The 23906-nt window shown below is 44.3% G+C and overlaps 1 protein-coding gene across 2 annotated transcripts in view; it reads left to right on the top strand.

The window, feature by feature from the left end:
* The first annotated feature begins 11396 nt into the window (after window positions 1-11396).
* Window positions 11397-23906, top strand: part of XPNPEP2 (X-prolyl aminopeptidase 2) — a 28252-nt gene continuing 15742 nt past the window's right edge. Inside the window, exons 1-8 of one of the 2 annotated variants that reach the window (XM_077146706.1) lie at window positions 11397-11732; window positions 14738-14823; window positions 16257-16367; window positions 17552-17615; window positions 18673-18777; window positions 19020-19106; window positions 20689-20835; window positions 23691-23792. In XM_077146706.1, the coding sequence (XP_077002821.1) occupies window positions 11684-11732; window positions 14738-14823; window positions 16257-16367; window positions 17552-17615; window positions 18673-18777; window positions 19020-19106; window positions 20689-20835; window positions 23691-23792 (751 nt within the window). In that variant the 5' untranslated portion in view covers window positions 11397-11683. The remainder of the gene's footprint in view (window positions 11733-14737; window positions 14824-16256; window positions 16368-17551; window positions 17616-18672; window positions 18778-19019; window positions 19107-20688; window positions 20836-23690; window positions 23793-23906) is intronic. The other variant, XM_077146707.1, reaches the window with a different exon arrangement.

The following is a 23906-nucleotide window of genomic DNA, read 5'->3' as shown; positions in this document are numbered from 1 at the left end:
CCTCTACATGGGACATGACAACCAGGGGTGTAAATCTCCCTGGCAATATGAGACAAAACTCTTGGGGATGAACTGGAACTTGGTATCGTGGGAAAGTCTTCTTGACCAAAGGGGAGTAGAGAGAAATGAGACAAAATAAAGTTTCATATCAAAAAAGAAGAAAGAGTACCCCAAAGCAAGCAAAAGGAAAGAAATAACGAAGATTAGAGCAGAAATAAATGAAATTGAGAACATGAAAGCAATCGAGAAAATTAAAAAATAAAACAGAAGTTGGTCTTTGAGAAAATCAACAAAATTGATGGACACTTAGCAAAGTTGACAAAAAGAAAGAGAGGACGCAAATAAATAAAATCGGAAATGGAAGAGGAGACATAACTACTAATCCTACAGAAATAAAGGAGGTAATAAGAGGATACTATGAACAATTTTATGCTAATAAACTAGACAACATAGATGAAATGGACAACTTCCTAGAAAGGCATGAACTACCAACATTGACTTGAGAAGAAATGGACGACCTCAACAAACCAATCACAAGTAAAAAAATTGAATCGGTCATTAAGAAGCTCCCAAAAGTTTGGGCGACAGTAGCTCAGCAGACAGAGATCTCACCTGCCATGCTGGAAACCCTGGTTCAACTCCCGGTGCCTGCCCATGTAAAAAAAAAAAGAAGCTCCAAAAAAAGAGAAGTAAAGGACCAGATGGCTTCACATGTGAGTTCTACCAACCATTCAAGAAAGAATTAGTACCAATCCTGCTTAAACTCTTCAAAAAAAAACTGAAGAGGAGGGAAAGCTACCAAACTCATTCTATAAAGCCAACATCACTTTCATACCAAAGCCAGACAAAGATACTACAAGAAAAGAAAATTACAAACCAATCTCTCTAATGAATATAGATGCAAAAATTCTCAACAAAGTTCTCACAAATCGAATCCAGCAGCACATTAAAAGAATTAAACACCATGACCAAGTGGGATTTATTCCAGGTATGCAAGGATGATTCAACATAAAAAAATCAACTAATATAATGCACTATATCAACAAATCAAAGCAGAAAAATCCCATGATTATCTCAATTGATGCAGAAAAAGGCATTTGACAAAATTCAACATTCTTTCTTGATGGAAACACTTCAAAGGATAAGAATAGAAGGGAACTTCCTCAACATGATAAAGGGAATATCAGAAAAACCCACAGCTAACATCATCCTCAATGGGGAAAAACTGAAAACTTGCCCCCTAAGATCAGGAACAAGACAAGGACGTCCACTGTCACCACTGTTATTCAACATTGTGTTGGAAGTTCTAGTCAGAGCAAATAGACAAGATAAAGAAATACAAGGCATCAAAATTGGAAAGGAAGAAGTAAAACTCTCACTGTTTGCAGATGATATGATGCTATACGTCAAAAACCCTGAAAAATCCACAGCAAAACTACTAGAGCTAATAAACGAGTACAGCAAAGTAGCAGGTTACAAGATCAACACTCAAAAATCTGTAGTGTTTCTATACACTAATAATGAGCAATCTGAGGGGGAAATCGAGAAAAAAATTCCATTTACAATTGCAACCAAAAGAATAAAATGTTTAGGAATAAATTTAACTAAGGATACAAAAGACCTATACAAAGAAAACTACAAGAAATCGCTAGGGGCCATGGTGGCTCAGCAGGTAAGAATGCTTGCCTGCCAAGCCCGAGGACCCGGGTTCAATTCCCGGTGCCTGCCCATGTAAAAAAAAAAGATAGAAAAGAAATCGCTAAAAGAAATCACAGAAGACCTAAATAAATGGAAGGGCATACTGTGTTCATGGATTGGGAGACTAAATGTAGTTAAAATGTCAAATCCACCTAAATTGGTTTATAGATTCGTTGCAATAGCAATTAAAATCCCCAAAACTTACTTTTCAGAAATAGAAAGACCAATAACCAAATTTATTTGGAAGGGAAGGGGGCCCCAAATAGCTAAAAATATCTTGAGAAAGAAAAATGAAGTCGGAGTTCTCACACTACCTGACCTTAAGGCATTTTATGAATCTACAGTGGTCAAAACAGCATTCTAGCATAAAGATAAATGTACTGACCAATGGAATTAAACACAGTGCTCAGATATAGACCCTCTCATCTATGGACAATTGATCTTTCATAAGGCAGTCAAGCTAACTCACTTGAGACAGAACAGTCTCTTCAATAAATGGTGCTTGGAGAAAGGGGTATCCTTATGCAAAAGAATGAAAGAGGATCCATATCTCACACCCTATACAAAAATTAACTCAAAATGGATTGAAGACCTAAACATTAGAGCTAAGACCATAAAACTTTTAGAAGAAAATGTAGGGAAATATCTTATAAAACTTGTAATAGGAAGCAGTTTTCTAGATCTAACACCCAAAGCATGAACATTGACGAAGGAAATAGATAAATGGGAACTCCTCAAAATTGATCACTTTTGTGCATCAAAAAACTTTGTCAAGAAACTAAAAAGGGAGCCTACACAATGGGAGACAATGTTTGAAAACGACATATCAGATAAGGGTCTAGTATCCCCAATATATAAAGAGATTGTTCAACTCAACAACAGAAAGAAAACAACCCAATTAAAAAATGGGCAAAAGACATGAACAGACACTTCTCAGAAGAGGAAATACAAATGGCTAAAAGGCACATGAAAGGATGCTCAACTTCTCTTGCTATTAAGAAAATGCAAATCAAAACCACAATGAGATATCTCACACCCACCAAAATGATCATTATAAAAAAACCAAACAAACAGAAAATGACAAGTGCTGGAGAGGATGTGGAGAAAGAAGCACACTTATCCACTGTTGGTGGGAATGCAAAATGGTACAACCACTGTGGAAGGCAGTTTGGCGGTTCCTTAGGAAGCTAAGTACAGAATTGCCATATGATCCAGCAATACCATTGCTAGGTATCTATTCAGAGGACATGAGGGCAAGGACACAAACAGACATTTGCACACCAATGTTTATAGCAGCATTATTTACAATTGCCAAGAGATGGAAACAGCCCAAATGTCCATCAACAGATGAGTGGCTAAACAAGTTGTGGTATATACCAACGATGGAATATTACACAGCTGTAAGACAGAATAAAGTCATGAAGCATGTAACAACGTGGATGGACCTTGAGGACATTATGCTTAGTGAAATTATCCAGAAACAGAAGGACAAATACTGTATGGTTTCACTGATATGAACGAACATTAATGAGTGAACTTGCAGACTTTATTCTTATGCATTACATAGATATCCCCTTTTTAGTTAATGGTGTATTAGAGTGGCTTGAGGGAAGTACCTGAAACTGTAGAACTGTGTTCCAGCAGCCATGTTTCTTGAAGATGATTGTATAATGATATAGCTTTCACCATGGGACTGTGTGATGGTGAAAACCTTGTGTCTGATGCTCCTTTTATCTATGGTATGGACAGATGTGTAAAAAATATGGATAAGAAATAAACAAATAATAGGGGGAACAAAGGTTAAAATAAGTTGAATAGATTGAAATACTAGTGGTCAATGAAAGGGAGTGGTAAGGAGTATGGCATGTTTGAGTTTTTTCTTTTTTCCTTTTTCTTTCTTTTGCTGGAGAGGTGCAAATGTTCAAAAAAGTGATCATGGTGATGAATACACAACTATATGATGATATTGTGAACCATTGATTGTAACCATGACAAGAATTTTGTATGTCAAGAATGCTTGTATGTCAAGAATGTATGTTTATTCATTGTTTATAATAAAAAAATTTTTAAAAATAAAAGTAAAGTTTCAGTGGCTGAGACATTTCAAACTGAGTTAAGAGGTTATCTCGGAGGTTATTCTTATGCATTATAGATATTATAGATAATCCTTTTTAGTTTATAGTGTATTGGAGGGAGGTAGGTGAAGCTGTTGAGCTATATTCCAATAACCTTGATTCTTGAAGCCAATTGTATAACTATATGGCATTTACAGTGTGACCATGTGACTGTGAAAAACTTGTGTCTGATACTCCCTTTATGCAGGGTATGGACAAGTGAGTTTAAAAATAAGAACAAAAAGTAAATAAATAATAGGGAGATAAGGGGTTAAAAAATTGGGGGTAGATTGCAATACTAATGGTCAAAGAGGAAGAGCTAATAGTTATGGGATGTAGGGATTTTTTCTTTGTCTTTTTCTTTTTCTGGAGTGATGCAAATGTTTTTAAAATGATGATGTGATGAATACGCAACTATGTGATGATATTGTGAGCCACTGTGTGATGAGTGAACATATCTTAATAAAAATACTTTTTTTTTAAAAAAGAGTGAGTGTTCCATGGAACAATTAGGTGTATCACTTTTATGATCCAGCCTCAAAAGTCAGGTGGCAACATTTTTGCCACACTCTATTGGTCAAAACGGTCACAAAATCCCATCCAGTTCCAACATGAGAGGACAAAAACCCCACCTCTCAATAGGAGGGCACCAAAAAGGTTATCAGTGACTTCAGCAAGAGAACCTTTAGTGGAGTGGCAGGGGCTAAAATTAGAACATGGGTGGTTAGGGCCAGGATGAAAAACTTTACAAAAGGGTATAAAAGACCTGAATCAATGAAATGACATGCTATGTTCCATGATAAAGAGACTCAGTTTTCATAAGGATGTACATTCTCCCCAGATTAATCCCACCATTTAATGAAATCTCAATCCAAACCACAACATGGATTTCTATAGGAGTGATGAGCTGATCTTGAGATTATCGAGAGAATAAAATATGCAATATGACTAAGAAGTGTTTGAAAAGGGGGGAGGATGGCTAATGCTACCAGTTATCAAAATATAAATAAAACCATAGTAGTTGAAACTGGTATTGGCACAGTAGCAGACAAATAGATCAATGGAATAAAATATGTCCAGTATAGTCTTATGTACATGTAAGAATTCAATGTACTCTAAATAAGACATTTAAGACCAATGAGGATTCCCCGAGCTTGCCTATCCAAAAAAAAAATCATAAAACCAATGAGGAAAGGATGTACTCATCAATAAATGATGTCAGGACAATTAGCTGTAAAATCGGAAGAAATACATTATTGTTGTATCTATATCTCTTATCATGCCCAAACATAAATTCCAGATGGATTAGTAAGCTAAATACACATGCACTCACATACCAAAAAACACTCTAAAGCTTGATAAGAAAATATAAGATAATATTTCCTTTTTACATAAGTCTTAAATGCTAGAAATCTATCTTCATAGATTTTTGACAACACAAAAGTTGTGTAAATCTCTAAAATTAAAAACATACAAGAAGTTTAAAGGGAAAAATATTCAATATCAATTTTCACTAACGAAATTGACAAAATTTTAAGACATTGATGACATCCATTGTTGATGAAGTTGTAGAAACAGCTATTTTCAGATCCTGTTGGTAGGAGTGTGAACTGGTACAGCTTTTCTTGGAGGCCAATTTGGCAAAATTTACTGAAATGAAAAATGTACACTTTTCTCTTTCTAGATCTAGATCCTAGAGATATCTGTGTGTGCATGGCTTTTGATTGTGCTTGCTTGTAATAATGCAAAGCCAGAAGCATCCTGAATGTCCATCGGTTATGGAATATAGGCTGGGAGGGGTTTGAGGAAAAGAGTGAAAGTTTGGAATAACCTATGAGGGCAACAAGGGAGGAAGCCAACCTGGGACTGCCAAGCAGCACCAAGAGGGCTGACGCAACTGGCACCATGAATTTGGAATGGCCCCAGTCTACGTAACTGTGATATCTTCTCCTGTGGAGAAGACATGGTTTAATTGTCCTACACTTCAATCATCCATTCAAAAAAATATTTATTGAGGAATACTAAATCCCAGGAAGTGTTCTAGGCCCTGAGATAGAGCAGTGAACAAAATAAGCAGGGTCCCCTGCTTTCGTGGAGCTTGCATACTAGTGGGTGAGATGGACAAAATAAATAAATCGATAAATAAACATATAATATCAGGTGGTAATAAGTCCTCAGAAGTATGAAGCAAGATAAGGGCATAAAGAGCAACAGAAGCATTGTTGAAATAATGAGATCAGGGAAGGCCTTCTTCAGAGTTAATGTTTGAAAAGAGGTTTGAATGAAGTGGCAAGTGTGAGTCATCCTGATATATCTGGGGAAGGAGCATTCCTATCAGTGGGAACAGTATGTGCAAAGGCCCTGAGGTTGGAGTATGCGTGATTTGAGGATGGATATTGGCAGGATGGATGTAGTGGAAGGACAAAGAGACAGGAGTGTTAAATGAGCTAGTAATGGATTATGTAGTCCAGACAAAAAAGGGAGAGAAGGGAGACTAGGGAATAAATGGAGAGGAAGACCATAGGGTAAGGAGTAGGAAGTCTTAGTGAGGTCAAATCGCAGATATAAGATGGGAGGAGAGAAGACTAGCCCCAGAAGGATAGAAAGGTATGGTCAGAGGATGGAAGGTTGGAGTTCAGCAGGTGAAAACACAGCAATCCCAGACAATGACAAGGCCCAAGATACGTCTCAGGTGTGTGAGCCTGAAGAGGAGTGGAGAAAAAAAGAGCTTTAAACTGAGGGGCTTTGGGCTAGAGGAAGCAAGACACTAGAACATTAGATGAGTCATTGACTGGAACCTTGATGTCACCCAGGTTAGCAGCAGAAGTCTCCAACTCTGAGCTGGTTGTTATGGTTCTTTCATGGGGAAGTGTTGGGAGGCAGATGACAGGAACAATGACAAAGGCATTTTTTGCTAAACTGCTATGACAAATACCACAAACTGGTTTTGGCTTAAACAACAGAAATTTATTAGCTTATGGTTTCAGAGGCTAGAAGCCTTGCTTTCTCCTAAGGTCAGTGGCATTCTGGCTGCCCATCAATCCTTGGGTTCCTTGCTTTCCCATCACATGGCAGTTCTCTCCTTTCTCTTCCAGGTTCTGCTGACTTCCAGCTTCCAGCTCCTCCCCATAGCTTTCTTTTTCTATGCTCATCTATCTTCTGCATTTAAAGGACCCCAGCAATCCAAATTGTGGCCTGACATCATTCAGTTGGGCCACACCTTAACTAAAATAGCTTCAAGAGATCCTATTTACAATGGGTTCACACTCAGAGGAATGCAGATCAAGACCAAGAACATGTCTAAATTGCAGTACATACTTCCATCCACCACAGGCAGTAAATGATGACTATGGGGGGATACAATCAGCCAGGAGGTCAAGGAACGCTTCCCAAAGGAAGTAACGTTTGAGGTGAGACTTGTTGAGTGAAGAGTTCACAGGGCAAAGAGAGGAAGGAAATGTATTCCAGGTCAACGAAAACGAATGGGCCAAGATTCCTGTGGCTAGTGGGAGCATGATAAGTAAAAGAGACTGAAAGTTCTTACACACACACATACACACAAATACACATACACACACATTCATCCTTGACCCAGGTGGGGCTAACTTTATGTCAAAGCAGGCAGGTGTGATGGAAAGAGCACCCAATAGCCCCACAGAAACTTTTTGGGTGATAGGAAATTGTCCCCCATTAAGGGAATACCTTCAGGTTAGAAGGACGAAAGGGTAAACCACACATCGTTGGAGTTTTAGCGTCAATTCAACCAACCTGAATTGAATCTACTCTTTGCTGGGCTCTGCCTAGGTGCTTTGGTAGGTCCAGAGATTTATAAGAGCAAGCTCCTGCCTTCAGGGATAGGTGGCCTTGGAGGAAGAAGTCAAGAGAGCAAAAAGTTAATACAAGGCTTTTGAAATAGAGAATAAAAAAAAAGTGTTATGGGAGCCCCCAAGATGGAGAGATGAATTTGAGGTGGAGGTCATAGCATGGTAGAGGTGACTTTTGAGCTAGACTTTGATGAATGGAGAGAATGTGGACAAGAAAAATGAATAAGACATTGGGGAGGAAGGTTTTGATCACTGGGATGAAGAGATTGAATTTTATCCTGAGGACAGTGGGAGCCATGGGAGAGCTTCAAGTAGAGGCAACAGTGAGATCCAATGGGAGGAGCACAGGCTTTAAAATCCCCCAGACCCAGCTCTACCAGTGACCAGCTTGGACCTGAGCAAAACACTATGCTTCTCCAAATCTGCCTCCTCTTCTGCCAGTGAGGGCACAACCTGCCTCCCAGCATGGTGGAGAACCCTGATGGAAGGGTGTGAAAGGGCTTTGTAACCAGGTGGTCACACACTATGTCCACATTGCTATGGGTCTCTAACCTCTGAGCCTCTGAGATCACATCAACAGTTAGATCCACATGCACTAGCTCAAAAGTTCCCTTCCCACCTGCATGGCTGCAGGACCTCAGGCCCCTATCGGGGTTTCATCCTCAGAGGATATTTTTCCATACTGAGACCTCCCTTACAACAGTGACTCTTTTTTTTTTTTTTTTTTGCCACCACAGGCTCTAGTGCTGCTTTCTCTTTTTATCATTGCTGCCAATTTGCCCCCAGACTGCTGACCTTCCCTGTGACCACTGTCTGCAGTGCCATTTCTGCACCTTGACTGCCAATGTCCTCCCAATTACTACTCCTCCAAGGTTGCCAGGAAGTTCTGGCCTGCCAGTACTCACCTCCCTTCTGCCAATAAACTCCTGACCCTCCTCCGGGCTCCACTCTTCCAGAGGGTGCAGTGGCTGCTTGTGCCTCTGGTGTTGCAGCTCCCAGCTCCTTGCCTGCTCATTGCTGCACATGCATTTTCTCAGTCACACACATGACATGGGCTGTTATTGTCATCTGAACTGTGATTAAGAACACCTGTTATCACCTAGAGGGAGAAGATTTAGGCCAGGTTGGTGCATCCTGATGAAGGGAAGGCAGTCAGCAGTGCCCAGAGAGGGGGTAGTCCAAAGTCTGAAGTCAGGGTGACAAACCCTGGGAAGCAGGGGTAGGATGAGGGCGCAAAGAAAAAAAAAAGAGAGACGTGGACAGGAGGAGCCCTTAAGAAGAACTTCTCCAATTCAGTCTGGCCTTTAAACTAGTCATGGGCCAAAAGGCAAAACTCGCAGAGCTCAGCTGCCTGTGCAAGCCACAGTGAGACTCCAGTGCTTTATGGATCTTCCAGACAACTTTGGTACAAGGACTTTTGGCCATTAATCCTCCCCACCCTGAAATATTTTCATTCTGCTTCAGGCCCATTGCCAAGTCAGGTTCAAGTCCCCAAACCGATGAGATAAGGAAATAAGGGAGGAGCTGAAGATGAAGACAGGTGAGGTCATCACTGGTCAAGGCGGGGACCCAGGGGACAGAGCCAGAGGGCTGGGTATTGCATAGAGCATTGGTAGTCTCCCAAACCATCCCCAGGCAGAGTCCAGAAGATGAGAGAGGGATGCCTGCTCAGTTCGTTTGCTTCTGCGATTGGCACTTTGGCCCAGCTGATCTTTGCGACAACATTAACTGCCATTTCAGCAGTGCTGAATACGGGGGGTAGAAGGAGCAAGGTACAGATGTGGCTGGTTGCAGTTCTAGTTATGTATTTGATTTAACAAACACCCATATAGCCCTTCCTCTTTATTGTATGCCAGGTTGTGTTCTGAGAGTTTTCAAATATTAACTCATTTAATCCTCATCTTACTAGTAGGAAGTTAATACCTTTATTATCCCCATTTCACAGGGGAAGAAACTGAGGCTCAGAAAGACAAAGTCACTTGCCCAAGACCACCAGGGGATGAGAAAACTGGGATCAAAACCCAAGCAGTCCAACCCCCTGAATCAGCACTGTCAGGCTACACTGATGAAGGCAAGATTGTGTTTGTTTTGGAAGGCTGTTCTCAGGGTCTGCTGCACAACCTCATCAGCTCTACCTGCTTGGCCTTCAGAATGCCTAAGAGAGTGCACAGAGAAGAGAAGGAGGCATGTCTTCAGTCTTCTGGTCTCTGGGAATATAACTTCTGTACCAGTCCTGGAATAGGAAGGGAGAAAGAGAGCACAGAGAAAACAGCAGGAGCATCAGTGGTCACAGAACTAGATGGAGGTCTCCTCTGAGGCTATGGACTTCCTTTTTTTCCCTGAAGGTGGTATTCACTGAACCTCCTCACTCATTTTGACTCCCCTCCTTGTACTCGACTGAACATGTCTCCCCAAAAGGTATGTCCACCCAGAATCTGAGAATGTGATCTTACTTGGAAAAAGGGTCTTTGTAGATGTGATTAGTAAAGATGAGGTCCCACTGGATCAGGACGGGCCTGAAATCCAGTCACCGGTGTCCTTAGAAGGTGGCCGTGTGATGATGAAAACAGATTGAAGTGGTGTGACTACAAGCGAAGGAACGCCAAGGATTGCCGGCAGCCACCAGAAGCTAGGGAGAGGCAAGGAAGGGCTCCTCCTGACAGCTTTCCGAGGGGGCAGGGCCTCGCTCACATCTTGATGTCTCGACTTCTAGGCTCCAAGAACTTTGAGGCGTTAGTTTAAGCCACCCAGTTTGTGGTGCTTTGTTACCACAGCCCTCAAACATCAATATGGCCCGCTTTCCTTCTTAAAGTGCCTATCTTACTGTATTTGGATGGATTATTGAAAGTGGCCTTAAATTTTGTTGTGGACATAAGAATGTAGATACATTAAAAATAAAAAAGAAGGCGGGTTTGCCCCTGGGGTCCTCCAGGGTAAGTGAGAACCTATCATTGGGTCTGTCTGTCCAAAGCATCCCTCTCTGAGATATTGCCTCCCTTGAGCCCAAAGGCCTAGGGTTCTAGAGGGTATTTATTTAATAGGACCTGCTCTGGCAATGTGGCAGCGTTGCCCTCTGATGCAAGTTGGGGTGGAGAGAAGGCTGGTCTCAGCTTCTCCCTCATGCAGGAGCCCACACTGCAGGCCAGCAACCAAATCTCGCTTCTAAAACCCACAGCAGCTAGGACATTTCCAGTTAACTAAACCTTAGTCTTCTGGAAGCCCCCAAGCTCTCCTTTCTGGGTCTCCTTCTCTCTCCAGTGGCCTCCACTCATCCCTCCAAATAAGGGCGCCTTCGGGTTTCATTCCCTCTCACATGTGAATGGCTGATAACAGCTTGGTTTTCCCAGCTGAATAGGACCTGCGGGATGCCAAGAAAAGGGCAGTCTTGCCTTCTGCCAGTGGCTGGTGGCACTTTTACTGTCCTGGGGAGGGGTCACACCCCCGCTTAAGAAATTAACTCTCCTGCTATAAACAAATTCCACAAGGGCCACAGTGAGGTTTTCCAGGTCCTGAAGAGAGAGGATGCAAGCTTTTTCTGAGACAGGCAGCTTGGAGGAGGAGGAAGGGTAAACACCCATCCTGAGGCAACAACAGGGCTGTGGCCAGAGCTCGGGTGGGGGGAGTTAATGGGAAACAGCTTGCTGTAGGGAGGGGTGCAGAACTCAGGAATGGCTGGGGCCTGAGTGCTGAAGAGGGGGTTGGGATGAGCAGGCTGATTGAGACCAGCTGTTGCTCCTCTGTCTCCGAGATCTTTGGACTCTGCCCTGGGCGGGCTAACACCCTATTCCTGGTGACTAGGAGCCAGCTGAGGCTGCCCGGGGCAGCCTGAGGCTCTTCCGCCAGCCTGACTCTCACGCAGCCCCCAGAAACAAAGAACTAGAGCGGGAACTAGCCATCCACCAGTCGGACGCCTCCTTCCCATCGCCAATCTTCACCCCCCCCTCCGGCTGCTCCTGCCCAGGGAAGACTTGGAGGAAGAGGCCAGGGAAACAGCCCTGCCCATTCCCCAGTCCCTCCAACCACCCAGCGCCTGCATCTGGAGACCCCATGGCCCTGGCTCGCTGGGGCTGTTGCCCCTGGCTTGTCTTCCTCTGTGGTATGTGCACCCCAGCCTCTCCGTCCCACACTGGGGAGGGCAGGCCCAGCTGGAGAGCAGCACTGGCCTCTACCCTCCGGGCTCAGAAAGGGTTGGAGTGAGGGCTGGGTCCCGGATTGTCTCTTTTCCTCTTCGTCCCTCTGTCTTAAGCAAGAGGTGCTCCAGAGGCAGACCTTGAGGTCCTCTTGACTTGCACTCCCCCTATAGTGCCCTGTTCACCCTCTTTGGCCACAGCTAGGTGCCCAGCTCAGCGCCCTTCCCCACCCCCACCCTACCCCCCACGCTCTCTCTCAGCAGGACCCTGCTCACTCATGAGTGAACACCACCCCTCCCCACCAGCACTGGTGCCTCCCGCCGACTCAGCTGTAGAGCCTGCCCTTGGGAGCCACCCCCCCACCCCCCACCACCGCTGTCTCAGAGAACAGGAGATCTGGGTGTCCAGAGGGACCTGGGTTGGCTATATTTGGCTTCTTATGTTGGCATCTTAGTGCCACCATGTCACCAGAAATCTTTTCCTACAGAGATGGATATTTATTTTCTTAAATCACAGCCTGGGCCCCATTTCCCCCTTGAATTTGAGACCACAGGACTTTCAGAACCAGAAGGGGCTTTAGCCCAACCCCTTCTTTCTCCAGAAGCCCACAGACTGTGGGACTTAGCCCAGTGCCTGATACACAGTAGGCACTTGGGAAACGTGCCTCAGTGAATATTGGGTGACTCTTCTCGAGTCATATCAAATTTGGGGCAAAGCATCAAACTGGAACCTAGCTCTCCATATACTTTGTTCCTTCTGTGGCACTACCTTTCCAGGCCCAGCTCCTGCGGTTGGGAGAGTAGGACAATGAAAAGGGCCATCCCCTCTCTTAACTCAGATGGATTGGGTTTAAGTCCCTGTTCTACCAGTGGTTCACTGTAGCAGAACATGGGCAAGTAATCAAACCTATCTGGGCCTCAGCTTCCTCTCCCATAGAAAGTGGACAGTAATACCGATCTCATTGGGTTGTTTAAGTATCAGATGAGATACTATATATAAGCTGCTGAGCTCAGTTCTGATCCACAGTGGATGCTCTTCAAATGCTAATCCCCATTCCCCACAAGGCAATGATGGCTGACGGACTGCTTGTCTTATACATTTAAAATGAGCCTGGCAGATGTGGCTTCTCTCTCTAAGCCAACTCACTGCCCACCCCCATACATGGGACATGACTCCCAGGAGTGTAAATCTCACTGGCAACGTGGGACAGGAGTCCCACGGTCAAGTGGAGACCCAGCATCATGGAGTTGAGTAAGCCTTCTTGACCAAAAGGAGGAAGAGAGAAATGAGACAAAATAAAGCTTCAGTGGCTGAGAGATTTCAAATAGAGTCAAGAGGTTATCCCGGAGGTTATTCTCATGCATTACATAGATATCCCTCTTTAGTTTTTAGTGTATTAGAGCTAGAAGGAAATACCTGAAACAGTTTAATTATATTCCAATAACCGTGATTCTTTTTAAAAAATATTTTTGTTGAGGTATCTTCACACCTCCATCATACAGTCCATCCAAAGTACACAATTAGTGGCTCACAACATCATCATATATTTGTGTATTCACCACCATGGTCATTTTTTGGAACATTTACATCACTCCAGAAAAAGAAATAAAGAAAAGCTCATACATCCCATACTCCTTACCCCTCCCTCTCATTGGCCACTACTATTTCAATGTACACGATTTTTTTACCCCTTCCCCCCCATTATTCATTTATTTATTTTTCCTTATTTTTTTCACTCATCTGTCTATACCCTGGATAAAGGGAGTGGCAGACACAAGGTTTTCACAATTACACAATCATATTGTAAAAGCTATATACTTCCCTCTAGCCACTTCAATGCACCATAAACTAAAAAAGAGATATGTATATAATACATAAGAATAATCTCCAGGATAACCTCTTGACTCTGAACTTTCTCACCCACTGAGACTTTATGTTTTCTCATTTCACTCTTCCCCATTTTGGTCAAGCAGGTTTTCCCAATCCCATGATGCTGAGTCCTAGCTCATCCCAGGAGTTCTATCCCACGATGCCAGGGAGATTTACACCCCTGGGAGTCATGTCCCATGTAGGGGGGAGGGCAGTGAGTTCATCTAGCAAGTTAGTAGCCTTGATTCTTGAAGACAATTGTACAACTATATAGCTTTTACAATGTGACCACGTGACTGTAAATACCTTGTGTCTGATGCCCCCTTTATCCAGGGTATGGACAGATGAGTAAAAAAATAAGGACAAAATATAAATAAATAATAGGTCAGGGATAAGGGGTAAGAAAAAAATTGGGGTGGATTGCAATACTAGTGGTCAATGAGAGGGAAGGGTAAGGGGTATGGGATATATAGGGTTTTTCTTTTTTCTCTTTATTTCTTTTTTGTGGAGTGATGCAAATGTTCTAAAAATGGTGATGGTGATGAACACACAACTGTGTGATGATATTGTGAGGCACTGATTCTATACTTCAGATGGACTGTAAAAAGAAAATGAACCTGGAATGATAGGCAGAGAGTTGGACTGTACAAACTGGTACAAGTGGTCCTTGAATTTAAGTAAACCATATATATATAAAATTAGATTTGTAGAAGGCTAAAACAAATGTGTGTGCATGATTATTTAGTGAAATCCTCTAGAGCATTTCAAAGAAAATTTGATTACAAAATTTAATTTAAATCCAGTTCTACAGACCCTGAAAAATGCCCAATTATATTACAAGAAAAAACTTGATTTAATGAGCACTAAAACCCATCCAGAAGTGGCAATCACTTGTCTATGAAACAGTTTTCTTTGATTGTGACCCAGGGTGCCATCCAATTCAGCCTGATTTCCTATGAAATGTGGTTAGTTTTATCCTCAAGGATTGCTGGACAGCATCTCATGGGTTTCAAAGGGGCACTGGAGGGGGAGGGGGGTGGGGGAGGATGTCCCTGCATACTCTCTCTCTAGGAGCTCTCTGGATTTCTCTCCCTGTTTCTAGTTTGTGTCTGGGGCCACCCACCAGGCCACCCAAAGCAAGGGGACCTCAGAGGAGAGGATGTGAGAAACTGTTCAACCAGCCCTCCGGTGAGACCTGGCCCCACCCCACCCCGCAGCTTTCATTGTACCCCGCGGCCCCCTCCCCCATCACCACAGGCTCAATTACTAACCTTTCCCACTACCAGCCTTTCTCCTGATTTCCGGACGCGGGGCCCCCTGTTTCTGATTAACAGCCCCTCAGGGAAGGCAGCACGTTCTCAGGTGTCCGCCCTCTCTCCCTCCCACCGGTCCCCGCAGCAGGTTAGCGACTTCCGTCCTGGGAAGCCCCGCTAGGCCGGGGAGAGGAGGGGTGAAGGGGGCGGGGAGACCGCTAGCGGGCCTCTGACTTGAAGCAAGGCAGAGCTGAGGACGAAGATGGGAGGAGAGGAAACCAAAAACTCCTAGAGGTGGGGGGAGGAAGACAGACGGCTGAAAGAGCCAAAGGAAGAGCGAGAGGGTGAGAAGATTGGCAAAAACGGCCCAGCAGTTGGGAACAGAAGGGGCTCTGGCAGTCAGCTCCTAACTGGAGACTGGCAGGATTGTTTCCCAAGTCAGAAGAGAGTTGCAGGTCTCCAGGAAAGGGGTGGCGGAGGATGTGTGAGGCGGTGGGCAGGCCATCGGTACTGTTAAGCCACAGGCTAAACGTGGTACATCTGTTTGCAGTGTCAATTTTATGTTGCCACAGGCGGGCAGGCAGATGGGTGGGCAAACCACATAACTTTTATAGTAAAACAAACATGACTAGATCGTTGAGGAGAAGGCAAAACAAAACACAACCAAAATAACGCAGATTTCATTTCAAAGATAAAATAGGCTTCCAGGTTTTCAGAATGCTGGCTCTTTTTTTTTTTTTTTTTTTTTTGGCACTGCCCTAACCTGCTGGGGTTCTCATTCCCTCTCCTCTGCCATTTGGGAAGAGTGGGTGGAAACTTCATAAAGCCCCTAAGGTAGGGTTGCCAGGTGAAATATAGGATACCCAGTTACACTGGGATTTCAAATAAGGAATAAGGTTTTAGCATAAGTACATCTTATCTATCGTATGGGACAGCCTTATACGAAAATATGATTTAAAATTCCAATGTAACTGGGCAACCTGTGCTTTAATATGCTGAATCTAACAACCCTGCCTCAAGGTAGCCAAAGCAGGACTGTCACCCTGGCCCAGCCCAGTGCGAGGTCCCTGTAGCTCTTGCCCATTGGTATCCCCACCCCCACCCCACCCTGGACCCAGATCCAGTTCCCATTATTGTCATAAGGGACTCCCCCTGAAGCTCCCCTCTATCTCCACTCAGCCCAGGCATCTTAATCTAGACTAAACCACAGCAGCTGCTGTACCCCCTTCCCTGGGACAGGAGAGCCTGTCCACCGTCACCCCTGGCCTCAAGCCTGGGGCTTCTTTGGAAGCTGAGGACCCAGGTGTCGTTTTCTCTAAGCATAGTGTGTGTGTGTGTGTGTGTGTGTGTCTTCCTGTCATCTGTCAGTACCTTCCAGTCACTGCGGTCAACACCACGGCCCGGCTCGCAGCCCTCCGCCAGCAGCTGCGTGCCCAGAATCTCTCTGCCTACATCATCCCAGACACGGACGCCCACATGGTGAGGGACGGCCCCTCTCCCCTTTGCTCTCCCTGCCCTCCCGGGTCCACCTATGAGAAGAGAATAGAATCAGGACACTGCTAAGTCTCAGAAGATGGAGGCAGAAAAAGAATTTGACAGACAGAAGGAAGTAGGGAGCTCAGACACAGTTTTATGGCAACTGAAAGAAAGTATCCCTTTAAATAGGAAGGATGACAATGCCAAATCTCTTTTGACCTTATGGAATGAAACTGTATATATAAATTCAAAATCGATTTTGATCAATTTCTAGATGGTAGTCAGATCCAGAATGAATGTTTAAGGCATCCCTGGCATAGGAGATTAGAATGTGGGCTGGAGATTAGCCTGGGAAACTCTAAGTTCCCTTCTAGCCCAGGCTTTGCTGGAACCTGCTTGGACAAGGGTCCCAAAGGGACAAGTTGCATAGAACAACAAAATGATCCAGGGTCCTGGACTATGTAAGTTTAGAGGTATAGGTCAGGGGAAGCAGACTGGAAGCAAGATGGTCTGAGCAAGAACTGCTTTCTCCAAAGCAGCTCCCCTGCCCACACGTCCTACCCTTTCCCACCTCCACCCTATCTACCTTCCCAACAGCACCAGCCCAGTTGGAAGAGAAGGCATTTTCAGTGTCAGTAAGTTTGTTTGAATTGACTTTCACATCTGCTGGGAAGGGATAAGAGCCTTGGATAAGTGACTGAACTTCTCTGAGCCTCAGTTTCCTCTTCTGCCAAATGAGAATAATGATTATGTGTTCAGAGATTATGAGTATTAAAACACAATGATGTGTGAATGCCTCTGCAGAAGTTGTTTATGGCGAACCTGGTGTACTGTGCTAGACTGGAGAGGGTGGGTGAAAGAGCTGGAGTGGAGAACCAACAGAGATGACCCCAGATTGCACAGAATTTGGATTCTGGCTGGGGAGACAAGACTCCTTTGCAGAACAGTTCAGTGTAACACTGAGTCCAGTGCTGGACTGTGGGATTAGACTCCAAGAAACACAGTTATTCAAAGGACGGGGAAATACTGGGGGGTAGAGAGGTAGCAGAGTTACAGAGGGTATCATAGAAGAGGTATCAAGAGTGCTTGGTTTCACAGGGTTGGTTGGACTTGACCAGAGAGAAAGAACTTCCCCGTGGGGACTGACTCCATGGAAAAGACTAATGATGGTGTTGTTGATTTCCTAGAGTGAGTACATCGGCAAACATGACGACAGGCGTGGGTGGATCACAGGCTTTACAGGGTCTGCAGGTAACGGTTATTACCCAGCCCTCGTTGCTTCTATTGATGGACCCAGAAGTGGCCACAGAGCAGATCTTCCTTCTTTTCCTACTGAAAGTCCCAGTGGCCCCCTCAAGTGGCCCTGAACAGTAGCCCCTGCTTTTCTCTCCCCATCTCCCCTCTACTACCCCAGAAAAGCATCACCAGGGCAGGTCCCCAGATTCCCCAAGGTACACATGTCATAGCCTCCAGGCCACATTTCCTCATGAGGCATATGCCCCCCACCCCACCCCCAACTCTCCTCCAATGCTGGTGGCCTCTGCAGCAGCCCAGCCCTCCCCAGCCCTCCCTGGAGCTCCGTTTCCCAAATAGTTGCTACTTCCACATCTAGCCAGTAGGGGCCCACTGATTCCCTTGCCATGATGGCCTACTTGGGGACAAAGTTTCACTTTGCCAGTCTTTTTTTGGACAACTTCACCTCACATGACTAAATGAGATGCAAACATAGAGGCCCTTTAGGGGACCCCAGTTTCTGAAGGGGTCTCCTACCCTTTTCCTGGCTACTTGAGTGAAATAAAAGCTTCCATTGCTGGTCCTCAAACTTTCCTTCCCTGCGCTTTCTGCTGCCCTGCCTTGTTCATCGTGGCTCCTTCATCTCTGCCAACGTGGCTGCGTTCAACTTGTCCTCCTGTCCTGGGCTAAGCCTTTGATTTAGCGTTCCCATCAGCATCCCGAGTCTCAACAGACTTCTATCTTTCCTGAGGGCACCTACATGCAGCATCAACTCTTTTGGACTGCCAAAAGCAGACACTCCCTTCTTTTCCTGCTAAAAGTCCCAACACAACCCTCAAATGGACCTCAACACATCTGTAAAGTAGAGATGACTGACCCGGGCTACCCCTTCCGTCCACTTTCCCCAAGGCTCTCTTGAATATTATCCTGCCTCACTTCCTTCCAATGGGAGTACAACTTTTCCCAGAGGCCCCCGGTGACATTCTCAGAGTCAGCAATTTGTTGTACATCAACTAACCAAACCCATGTTTCCTCACTTTCCCCCTCACCTCCAAGCTTCTCTGTTCTGGCCCAGGAATAGCAGCAGTGACGCCAGGGAAAGCAGCTCTCTGGACAGACAGTCGCTACTGGACTCAAGCTGAGCGACAGATGGACTGCAACTGGGAGCTCCATAAGGAAGGTAGGGACACCACCCGGTTGTGTCTTCTAAGCCCTGGGACCTGGATTAGATTCGGGAAGGTTAAGTGAGGTGGTGCATGCGAGACCATGCTGGATCACTGTGGGAAGCTAAAGAAATTTGAGGCCATCCCTGATCGGAGAGACTGACATCAAGGAGGGCATGCACAGCACAACAGAGGCCCAGCTGGACAGCCTGGGGCTGGCACCAGAAATGACCTCTCTCTCTTTGTGTCTTTCTCACAGTTGGCACTGCTCCCATTGTCACCTGGCTCCTCACCGAAATTCCCACTGGAGGGCGTGTAGGCTTCAACCCCTTTCTCTTCTCTGTTGGTATGTCCTTCCCTCACTCCCTGGCTTTGTCTGTGCCAATGAGGGTGACTCACCTTTCCTGGGCTGTAAAGAAGCACACTTGTTCCATGCACTAGGGTGAGCTTCCAGAAATTTACAACCACCAGATGGGTCCCTGGACCAATTAAGTCCTGAAATGCAGAGGACCCAGCCTCTCCAGAACATCAGCTAGTTCCATCCCTCTATCCCACATTATCGACAGCCCCTTCCAACATGAAGTTAGAATGGGCATAACCCAAATACCCCTAAAAGAGTATGAGAAAGATCAAAGGTAATGGTCAACTTATACAGAGAAGGGTGGGTTTAACAATGAATATAGTTGCTGAATAGTGTATTAATATTTCTTTTAGCCTCCAGTACCTTAGAGAAGCTAGAAATAAAAACCTAAAATTGTGGGATTGTAACCCGTACCAAACTCTGAAATCTGATTCATAACTAATCGTTGCAATGTGCTTTGAAATGTTTTGCTTTTTGGTATATATGTTATTTTTCACAAAAAAGAAGAAAAAGTCAATTGTGATGCTAAATGCACAGCTTTATGATGATATTGTGAACCTTTGATTGTACACTTTGGATCATTACATAGTATGAGAATATATAAAATATATATATATAATATATATCAATAAAAATTTAAGAAATTCTCAGAAAATTTAAAGTAAAAAAATAAATAAACAAAAGAAACCCCCCTTGGTCAAAGGAGGGGCCCTGGACAGAGAGTTTGAAACTGTGGTTGCAGAACATTTTGCAATAATGATATATCCATGGATTGGGTAATTAAAATATATTAAAAGTAGTGAATATATTTTTTTAAAAGTCACGAATGCAGAAATGACTCATGGAATCATTAAGATATAGTGGATGTTTGATTCCCGGAGACTGCCCATGCCAAAAAGTAAAAACAAAAAAAGCTACAGTGGATGAACAGGCCAAGATGTCCTTAAACCCAGAACCACCCTCCGGATCCTGGAATTCTACCAGTTATAGCATCAAATTCCCTGGTAGCCTTCTTCTAGAAAGCAATGTAGAAGGAGCAAAGGAGTTGGGAGGGCCTCTGAACACACAAGCCCTGAGGAAATCCAGCTCCCTGAGCTCTGAGGTCCCAGCCAGCTGGCCAGCCCATGCACCAGAAGGTGGAGTGTTCAAGAATACATACCACAAGACTCCCACTTCAGGATTGACTTCTTTGCCAGCCTGTCCAATAGCCTGAGCATGACCATCTTTTGGGCTGTGGCCCTGAAGCCATGTTGAAATGGTTAGCCCCTCAAAGAGGAGCTGCCCACAGCCATTGGCACTCAAAAAGATGAGGTTAGCCAATTGGCTGTGGAAGGCATTGGGAAGGACTCAGGGCAATTAGGATTTGAAAGCAGAGAGAGGGTGAGAGGCCACCCCCCACATCAGGGCCTGCATTCTAGGAGAGCCAGATTGCTTGGGTAAGATCTGGAATGCTGGGACTGTAGGCTAGTTAACGGGAAACAGAATGGACACGGGCTAATTTTGCAAGAATAATTTTTCCTGAGGTGTAAATAGTCAGAGCATAAGTGACTCCTTCCTGTCTCTGCAGGCTCCTGGGAGAGTTATAACCTGGCCTTCCAAGGCTCTGACAGACAGCTGGTGTCCATCACAGACAACCTCGTGGATCTGGTATGGGGGTCCGAGAGGCCTCCCATTCCAAGCCAGCCCATTTATGCCCTGCAGGAAGCATTCACAGGTAGTTCAGTACTCTTTTCCAAATTGCAGCAACATGGGTCCCTGTGGCTGCTTCTTTGTCTGAAAAATTCTACATAAGAAGTACCAAAGGCATAGTTCTCAAACTCTAACGCATACCATAATCTCCTGTGATACTTGCCCACCCCCAGACTCTGAGTCAACAGGTCCTTAGACCACATTTACAAAAATTCTGGAATAATGAATAGTAGAATATGAAGCAAGAGGGGACAGGAAGGGCGGAAACAAGGGACTCGGGGAGAGATGAAAGCTATATCCCTTTGAAAAGAGACAGAGACAGAAACATACGAGTTGCTTTTCTGGGAATGGAGATCGGTGTTTATTGAGTCATTTAAGCCTTTACTTCTGGTCCCTCCTGTGATAAGAAATTCAGATTTGTGAGATGGGCCGGGTGGGGTAGGCCAGGGAAGGACAGAGGGAGTAGATGACTAAATCTGGGGTCAGGATCAAGATTCAGTCTGTGTCACAGGTTAGGGTTCGGGTTTTGGTTGGATTACAAAGGAAAGTTAACTGATCCAGAAAAATCTAGCCTCAATATGCTTGACCCTGCTGACATCATCTAACTGTGTCATAAGAGCACATTATTCTTTATGATTCTTGTAAGTGGTGACTGAAACCCTGATAGGGGCCAAGCTACTGATTCTGAATTCCCTGGAAATTCTCAATGAGCTAATGGATGGTGGGTTCCTAGTATTATTATTGGGCAAGCTAAGAGGCCCCTTCCACATGCCAATCCATGCACATTTCTTATTTGGAAAGGACTCAGAAAAGCAGGAAGGAAATTTCAAAATAGCGGGTATGATGAAACAAGTTAAAATTGTGTCCAATTTTCTTTATCTGTTCTGATGGAACTTGCAGAATCATTCTTTCTGCAGCTAAACTGCGGGTAAAGAAACTTACATATCCAAGAAGGTTAAATCATAAATAAAACTCATCTCATTTAGATTAAGAAGGTCACAATTATGCCCAGAAAGGGAGGAGATAGACAGGGAAAACTTTCCAGGGACCAGGAGAGAATTAGCATGAGTTTTGTCACTTACTACTTTTTTTATATGCTGTATGGTGGGGTCAGATTTCCTTCTTTTTTTGCCATGTGAGTATCCCGTTATTGCAGCACCATTTGTTGAATTGTTTGTTTGCTTGTTTTTGTTGGTTTCTTTGTTTGTTTGGGAAGTGCATGGGCCGGGAATCGAACCCGGGTCTCCCTCATGGCAGGCAAGAATTCTACCACTGAACTCCCCTCGGACCCCCCAAGTTTTGTCACTTTACACAAGTGAGGAAGGGCTGCTCAACTGTTACACCCTGCCAGTCTTCGTGGAAATACCATCTGGAGCCAGAAGTGGGCTTGAAAGCCCACAAATAGAGTTCATCTTAAATAAGCTTGTAGAGGCAAGAGAGCCTTTAGTCTCTAGCCACTCGCAAGTTTTTAAAGGAGGGAAAGGACAAAAGGGAAAACATGGAAAGGTACTTAAATTTGAGCTTCATTAGAATTCTCAAAAATGTGTCATACCCATGAATCATGAAAACATTCTGCTAAGGGAAAGAAGCCAGACACAAAAGGACACATATTGCATGATTCCATTTATAGGAAATATCCAGAATAGGCAAATCCATGGAGGCAAAACATTGATTAATGGTTGCCAGGGGCTGAAGGGAGCGGAGAATGAGGCATAACCTACATAATGAGTACAGGGTTTCCTTTGGGGGTGATGAAAAAGTTTGGGAGCTAGTTTGTGGTGATGGGTACACAGCATTATGGATGTATTAATGCCACTTTTTAAATGGTTAAAATGGTCATTTGTATGTCATGTGTATTTTGCCACATTAAAAAATAAAATAAACCTAAAATAATATATCATATCCAAAACTTTGGTTCCTATTGAGTAGTTTTACCTGTTTGCATAGTTCGTTTGTTTTTTCATGGAATTAAGTTATGTTCATCTCTAGATCCCTTGATCATGACCTTCTCTAGCAAATTCTAGCTGTGCCTAGAGGCAGACTTTTCCCATGCATTGCAGGGAGGTAGGCATTAAAGACGGAAAGTAAAGTTCTGAAACTGGGATGCAAGCATCACAGAAAGGACAGCTCCGTGATACAAAGTTTAAGGCTCGGTTTGGAGACTAACAATCTCAGCAAGACAGCATGGTTTCTGTACAGATTGAATGTGGGCCATGCAGTCAGACAGACCAGGGTTCAAATCCCAGCTCCACCCATTGCTAGTTATGAAACCCTAGACAAGTGACTTCTCCCCTCTGAAGCTGCGGTTTCCTTATCTGTAAAATGGGGCAAGTAAGGATTAAAACAATGCACTTAGCATAGTCCCTGTGGCTTAGTAATCACGGGGGTGACTTCAGGGGAGAAGTTCTACGCCTTTGACCTTCAACAGGGCTGCTCTCTGGATATCTGCTCTGCACACTTAATTAGTGATCAGAAAGTTTTACCAGACTTACTAAATATCAAGACACCATTATTCTCATTATTCTCCATGCTTTACAAATATTAATTCATTCGCTCTTCATAATAACCCTATTGAGGTATATGAGATTGTAATTCATGCTCCATTTACAGGTGATCAAAATGAGACACAGGGAAGTTAAGTAACTTGCCCAAGATCACCCAGCTAGTAATGGCAGAGCCAAGATTTGAATTCAGACATTGTGGCTCCAGAATGTATGCCCTTAATGACTACACAAGTATAAGTTTATTTGAAGAAAGGGTTGTATTATTAAAAAAAAAAAAAAAGAGGGAAACTATTGTCCCAAGGGAGCCCTTCGTAGGAACAGAGTGCTAAGGAGAGGATGCATCACTGACACTTTCTTTGGGCTTCTTGGCTTCTAGGGAACACATGGCAGAATAAAGTATCTGACATCCGAAGCCAGATGCAGAAGCATCGCAAGGCCCCAACTGCCGTCCTCCTGTCGGCACTCGATGAGACTGCCTGTGAGTGTGGATTTGTGGACACGGGTGGGTGACTGGGTTTCCCCAATTCCCTCCTGGACCCTGCAGCACAGGGCTGTGCCCCCAGACAACCTTGTACCCATTGGTTATTGAGAG

The sequence above is a fragment of the Tamandua tetradactyla genome, chromosome X (genome assembly GCF_023851605.1).
Source record: "Tamandua tetradactyla isolate mTamTet1 chromosome X, mTamTet1.pri, whole genome shotgun sequence".
Lineage (NCBI taxonomy): Eukaryota > Metazoa > Chordata > Mammalia > Pilosa > Myrmecophagidae > Tamandua > Tamandua tetradactyla.
The sequence above is the reverse complement of the archived record's forward strand: the minus strand, read 5'-3'. Positions and strand labels throughout refer to the sequence as shown.